Below are 7,699 nucleotides of genomic sequence, written 5' to 3' on the forward strand. Positions count from 1 at the left end.
TAGAAATGTTTGGCATCTGCACATGTAAATACCTGTCCTGGAGCGTAACCCCAGGCTCAATAACAGAACTGTCAAAGAGGATAAATCACCTACGATGCCAAGACTCACCATTAGCATACGCATGATTTAAGCACATTTTTTTAGTGTTAGTCCAGAGAAACTTGCATACCTGTAATTTTGGATCAGTTCTAATAGACATCAACTGTTACAGTAAATATGATTGTGCTTGACGATAATGACATATTAACAAAATTCTGATATTTACAAAACTGAGAAAAGGCTGGTTGACAATTTGTTGTTGATTCTACCACAAATGTCACTAGCCTATATATGTCCCTAGATAAAGTGTTTGTAGGATAGAGTGATGAACTGAGGATTATATGGAAATTAATATTAATCCATCATGCAACTTTTTTGGGTCAAAAATATAATATAATAACACCAGAACCATTCAGAATCTTGAAATCTATATTTCGGTAAGATCTTTTTTTAACCACATAACATAACATCAGTCCTATTCTACATGTTGTCACATTTTTACACAGTAGTTGTCTTTCTAGGAAATAATTACCTTCCCTAGATCCTTAGTTCATCTGTAACCTTGTATACAATATAGGTCAGCAAACTGCACACTGTATCGCTTATGTTGTTCAAAGTACTATATCTGTGTGTAACTTCTATATATATTCCCCCATGGTGTCTTTGTATTTCTACTGCATACTGTTAAATAATGTGCTTGGTGGATATATTGGACCAGGCAGGTTTCAGGAATCTTGCAGAGTCTGTATTTCCCACATTTCTTCCCTTGTGGTTCTGGTGTTTATTTCAGTGAACCATTAAGCAGCGGGGCCCTAGCAATTTGTTGTTGACTAAAATGGTTCATTCTCTAGGCAGCCTTTTCTGACTTGCAATTATTTGTTGTGTTGTACTTAATTAAAAAAAACCCTGAAGACATAAGATGGCTTAGCTTAATGAAGATCTGTTCATAAACAAAACTTTATGTGGTTGACACTTTGTTTTGTTAGTTTCTCTCTGAAATTCTATGTCACAACAACTGCTTTTTAAAGATGAAACATTACAATAACTCCAGCATATTGAAACCTTATTTACTCAGCCCCTATCCCCAGACGCGATGTAATTTTCAGCAAAATCAATTATTAATTAGGCTAATAACTTTTCCTTACATAGGCACGCAACCAACAGAATGTTGAGAATCACTGCTACAGCTGGGATGTGCATTTTCATGAAGTAGTAAAAACATTATATTACCTGAACAACAGCAAGAGTACCTAGACTGTAAAACCCACACTGTGAACTACTTTATCCACTGCCTCCCTCCTCTGCAGTCAGACATTGGCCCATTTCCTCACAACCAGACGGACAGCAACACCTCAGGAGTGCCAGAGGAAGGCGGGATGTCTGGCGGCCCAGAAAGGTTGACTAATCCTGGGCACAGAGCTGGTGCTGACAAGGCCTCGAGGATGGAGGACTTGGAGGGGGAGCTGGAGAGGAAGGTGGAGCTGCTGGACAAAGAGAGAAAAGCCCTGAGGCTGGAAACAGAGAAAAACAGACAGGAAATCGACCGGGGCATCAATAAACTACACCACCGACTCTCAGGACTGGAGGAAGGTTGGTATCAACAGAGGGGAAAAAACAGAAAAATGTGTGTACTTGTGGGTGTATTTTAATGTGTAGATTAAAATATAATAAAGAGGTATACAAAATGTTGAGAGAAATTGTAAGTCAATGTGATTAATCACTTGCACGATGTCTCAAGTCACTAATGATGAGAAATAATCTGGCAAGTTACCTCAGATGTTTCATTTATATACAAGCCTACTCTTAATCAGATTACGCCATGGGGTTTCTTTATGATGAATAAATTATGTTTAACTTATGTAAAAGGCAAAAAGACATCAGAAAGACTATGAAATTCCTGCCCTGCTTTAACAAAAAACAGAAAGTGCAGATACAGTAAATGAGAAAAGCAGGAAATCTATTTGATCCTTCATTGATTTCTCCTTGCCTTCTCTATCCCTTTTTATTTCCAAATTCATGCTCTCTTTCTGCTTTCCCAGGTATCTCAGGGCATTCTTTCCCAGAGGGCTACAGATTGTCCTTCCCAACTCGTACAAACTACATGTACGCTGTTGTGAAACACTCCATCCCAATGCTGCGGGCCTTCACCATCTGCCTGTGGCTGCGGCCGGCAGAAGGAGGAATCGGGACACCTCTTTCTTACGCTGTTCCTGAGCAGCCCAACGAACTGGTGCTGCTGCAAGGCCTGCATAGCCCCACTGAGATGCTCATCAATGACAAGGTATCAAGCTGCATCTGCTCAATATCTGCTCATTACTCAATATGTCAATTATTGTAAGGTAAAAATATAAAAAATTGACTTTGCATGCATCCCTTCACATATGCATTTCAATATACAAATGTGTGAATATGGTTGTGTAATTTAGGAATCTGTTACAGTGAATTTATGTTTGTGTGTGTACTAAAGCGTTCAAAGGTTTTCTTTAAAGGGGCCATGTCTGTTTTTTTTTATTATTTGTTTTATTATGAATTATAATTTTTTATTGTGTATTTGTGAACAGGTTGTAATCTCACATAAAAATTTTATTTAATAACTTTCTCAGTCACTTGAAACAGCCACTATGCAGCATCCTATGTGAATAGGACACACACAGCGACAACACTGCAGATAACGCCAAAAACTGCATCACAGCACAACACAAACACCAACAAAAATGTGTGTTTAAGTCTGTCAGGCTAAACGAGAATCCGATCGATGTCGGGCAAAAACATGGTAAATATTAGAAAGGTGTTTATGTCATGGAGAGACCTCTACTTTGTTTTGCACATAAAAACCAACCCATTGGACAAGTAAAATAACATTACTGCAAAACATGTGAAATTTTGTTTTTAGTTGGCTCAAATTAGATAACGTTAACGCAACCAGTTGCTAACGTTATCGTTATCCTAGCCTACAGTTGTATCGCTTATCACATTACTTCACCAGCGAACCCTGGAACTGGTATTATGTCAAAATGTTCATTTTAGCCTGCAAGGTAATTCCTCCCATCTGCCCCCTCCTCCCCATTTCTGCACTTTAATGATTCTCTTTTTGCGCCACTGCTATGATTACAATGCCATTTGCATTCCTATTAATATTCCAAATCCCTCAGATACATACTAGCTCATACAATGCAAGTGTTTAAATAGTGTTGATAATGTTGTGTTTTATCTGTATTTTATTTTTATTATCGTTATTATTTTATGTTTTGCTGTGTATGACCTCATGTAACTTAGGTGACCCACATAATATACAATAGTGCAACATAACGGTGCAGCACATCACTACAGTGGAAGACCCTTTCGGTACAGTAGCATTGCTTACTGCGGTCTAAGTGTTGTACTAAAGTGTGGCAAGAATCTAATTTATAATATTCCGTCTAGCTCACCGAGCATTTTCATTATCATACAATAAATTTAGCTATGTCGAAATTGCTGAGCCTCTTTGGTGAAAGAAACACAAATAGTTATTGAAAAGCTGTCAGATAAATGCAATCAATGTAATGTTACCATGTTAACAAGCATGGATTAGTTAAACATCAAGATGATATAAATGTTACTTTAACGGTGCAGTGGAAGAGTTAAGCTTATTGTCTGATGCCGTCTCAGCACATGTACACGCTTGGGGAGGTTTAATAAAAAAGCATAAAGGATAGGATACAAAGGTTTTCAAACACTGATGGCTAACTCTTTATAAATTCCCTATAAAGGCACAGCAACCAGTGTACATATCTTTGTTTACTGATAATTAATTAATCACCCTAGAAGAGTTCACTGCTTTCGATAAGGCTAATCCACTTTTTGAAATTCTACCAGTTGTACTGTATATCAAAAGCATTATAGTCTTGATTGGAATTTTTTCCTGCCTATTACAGAAGATATAGTGACCTGTATTAGCATACAAATATGTAGAACACATCATATGAAAGAGCCAATAGGAGACAGGCTAAATAGCCCCATTCATGTGTTTTAATGTACCACCTTGGCTGCATTGCAGGGTGGGGTAGCGCAGTGGCTTCAGATATAATTCAACAAAGTCATTATGGTAATAGATGCCCAGAGGAAACACTCCATGTCCTTGGAGGTAGCAGAATGTCTCTGGGATTGAAGAAATACTGTCAAGCCTGAAGACTTCTGAATGCGAGACATGTAGAAATATCAGAATACAATCATGTACTTCATTTGAACTGCCCTTTTGCTCTCCCATTCCTAGGTGGCGCAGTTGCCTCTAAATCTCTCCAGAGGCAGCTGGCAGCACATCTGTGTGAGCTGGAGCCAGAAGGGAGGAGCCTGGCAGGCCTACCAGGGGGGAAAGCTGAGGGGCGAGGGTCACACACTGGCAGCGGGACATCACATCAGACCCGGGGGAGTGCTCATACTGGGGCAGGAGCAGGTGAATGCACAATTGAGGGAATGAAAGGCTGAATTAATTAAGTTTTAACTGATGAGCAGCAGGTAAGGCAGGCAGGTTACCCCAGGAGAAACCTAATTTTGTATGCCCTTCAGGCTACTGCTGACTACAGCGCTGTAAGCAAATAGTTAACCCACTGCAACTACGGCTCTAATCAGTTCCCCCTGAGTTGTAAGTAAAATGGAACACTTTGAAAGTCTTTGTGAAAGTACACACAGTAAATCTAAGTTTGATTAGGTTTAGAGTATACTGCTAGGCAAATTGTTGAAGTGGTGTGTTGGGTGGATATGGTGTGTGTGTGTGTGTGCATGGTCATAAGCAACAAGGGTAGTCGGCTAGGGGACTCTCATCCACAACCAAAAAAGCCCTCCCATATGGCTTCTTCATTCCGTAGTCCTGCATGCATACTGGTCACTTTCTATCATTTCTCCTTCATCTCCCCTAAAGCAAGTCCACAGTCTTGCCCAAGGCAGGAAAACAGCTGAAACTGAGCGTGTCTGTAAACCAAAGTGTTTTTGACTTTAATCACCTGGATCCTTTCAAGCTTCCTTCCTGTAATCCATCTTCACTCTTCTCGATCTCCAGGATTCCCTGGGTGGAGGTTTTGACTCATCCCAAGCCCTGGTTGGAGAGTTGTCCCAGGTGGGTCTTTGGGACCGGGTCCTGTCTTCTAGCCAGGTGGCAAACTTGGCACGCTGTGGCAGAGTAACCCAGGGCAGTGTGGCTCCCTGGAGCGAGAACGGAGTCGAGGTTTATGGTGGAGCAACCAAGGACCCGGGGGAGCCTTGTAGTAAACACAACAGGAGTTCTCAATGACCGATGGGGGAAGGCTTTGAGGAAAGTAGAAGTGAAGAAGGGTGGAGGGAGGGGTAAAGTTGTAGCGCATTCAAGAAAGTAGAATTTCCTCTGCCCAGGATCCTGTAGCAGTGCTACAGGATTTTCTAAACAACTCTATGCGGCATGGACTAACAAGTATGTAGGAAATGGAAAACGAATGGTATTTATTCATATGACCTGGATAGAGGCTTTGCAGTTACTTCAGCAAACTTCTAGCAACCACAGCCGATGTTATCATCGAGGTCCACTGGTGAACTGTGCAACACAAGATGAGATTCTTCATAAATTTAGCTGTAGTATGGATATAGATCAAATTTTGTAAGTTACAGCTCATACTTTCTGTGTTGGCAAACCAGCTAGCGGTCTAATTATTGAAAACTAAAAATGTTAATTTTAACATAAGTATACTAGCAAACAATTGAACCCTCTCCTAACTATTAATTTGTGAGCAAAGGTGAATTAATATGATTAGCTAGCTAACAAACTGCCATTATCTAACATGTTGCTTAAACATTGCTTTCTTGAAGAGAGTAAGATGGAATACCACTCTTCACAGCAGCTGGTTATAGTAATCAAGCTTAGCATAAAATTAAAAACAGGGGGCAATGGCTAGCCTGGCTCTGTTCAACGGTAACAAAATCCAAACAAGACGTGTTTATAAGCGAGCTTTAGAGGTGAAAATTTGTTACCTTTGGACAGAGCCAGGCTATCTTTTAGCCCATTACCAGTCTTTATGCTAAGCTAAGTTAGCCGGCAGCTGGTGGTAGCTTCAAACGTACATGTGAGTGATATCAAAATTCTGATCAAACTCTCCGCAAGAAAGTGAATAAATGGTTTTCCCAAAATTTTGAACTTTTCCTTTAAACTGATCAGATTACTGGAGATGATGCCATTTAACAGCTAAAACTTTGCAGAAATCACCACTGTCTATTTATCCTGTTAATCCTGGTTGTAAAAAACTCAAAGAGTTGACCTCCACTATGGCTGCCAGAAGTTGTGTCAAGCCAGCTGAAATCCCTCCGTGAGAGCAGTAGGGTCGGAGTGAAGTTAATTAAGGGCTGCGACAGCTTTAGAGTCTGGAGTCAATGTAAGGTGATGAAAAATGTTGGGGGAAGTGGTGGGAATATTAAGTAGTAGGCTAGATGGCAGCAAGGAGTAGATGATGAAAGAGAATGCAAAGAGGGAGGAAGGGCAAAAAAATAGATAGATCAGGCACTTTTAAGGAGTGATGCTACATTGTTTTCACCTCTGCATGATGTATTCATATACCTGTAATGTCTTGCCACTGCACTTTCACATAGGAGAACAGTGTCTCCTGCATCCATGGCTGTCTTGTGTTTGTCTATAAAGGCCAGATGGTCTCTTTTATTTGCTAAAGATGTTACTGAACAAATGTAAGGAAATCAGCACTTCTGGCAGAATGTTTTGGGGGATTGGTTTTCAGTTTTGCACTCACAGTAATTTTAACATTCTTAGATATAGACTGTTTCCTCTTTGCAATTGTGTACATGCAACCACTCAGTAACGTGGTTTGACAAATGAACAACCTGCAACCTCCAACTCTTCCAACCTTCCTACATTCCATGCATGATTTGTACTATATGTTTGCCTTGGTGCATCCAGTATCTTTCTGGAAATCCATCTCTGACCATGTTTGTACTCCAAAGCCATTTTGATGACTATTCTCAACTGTTGTGCGAGACATGATGTTAAATGCAGATTGTTCGTTTCAGAAGTTCTAAAACACTGGCTCTCCCTAGAATAAAAATAATCCTTGGTGGAAAGTGCCTGTCAGGGTGTCTGTGCCCATGTGAAAAAAAAAAATCATCAAATGTATTATTCTGATGGAAAATTCACACTGCAAGCTATTTTGAACTAATTAAGCATCAGTGTTTCTGTGAATTCCCTGGTGATTTTTTAAGATCTCAGAGGTTTGATAAAACATTTGAAAACAGCAGCAGAGGACTTCTGTGTCTGATGCTCGATCTGGTCAAAATCATCTTGCTGTGCCTCACAGTGTCTTTGAAGATGCCTCTCAATCTGCAGCGTTATTGTCAATATTATGCCTGATGTCTGTTTGACTCATGTCAGAACTTTTTCTTTTGAGCTTTTTGATAGTGATGTGGCATTATTCTGTTTACAGTAATTGGAATTGAAAGCTTTTTAACTCTATTGGCAATGTTTGTCTTTACATATGAATTCTGTTTTTTATCCACTGTATGCATTGGTAACTGTCTATTTCATGTTGTTGTTTGGATAAATACCGTATGTCCATGTCTTGTATGGTGTTGTATTGTTGCTGCACATGTGCTGTGTACAAACGTCAAATCTTTATTAAAGTCCTAATTTTCCGATGTAAAGAATGCCATTTTG

General features: G+C 39.8%; 1 protein-coding gene across 1 annotated transcript; it reads left to right on the top strand.

Annotated features, from left to right (window-relative positions):
* Positions 1-1,249: 1,249 nt before the first annotated feature.
* LOC119884591 (neuronal pentraxin-2-like) lies at positions 1,250-6,526 on the top strand (the record flags this gene model as incomplete). The annotated part of the gene is made up of 4 exons (XM_038694976.1): positions 1,250-1,629; positions 2,079-2,320; positions 4,292-4,471; positions 5,075-6,526. Coding segments are annotated over 4 exons (1,033 nt in total), but the record flags the coding sequence as incomplete, so codon positions are not given.
* Positions 6,527-7,699: the final 1,173 nt, after the last annotated feature.

This window comes from Micropterus salmoides, unplaced genomic scaffold (genome assembly GCF_014851395.1).
Source record: "Micropterus salmoides isolate LMB-PRFRI ecotype aquatic unplaced genomic scaffold, ASM1485139v1 Ms_hic_scaffold_3566, whole genome shotgun sequence".
NCBI classification, from domain to species: domain Eukaryota; kingdom Metazoa; phylum Chordata; class Actinopteri; order Centrarchiformes; family Centrarchidae; genus Micropterus; species Micropterus salmoides.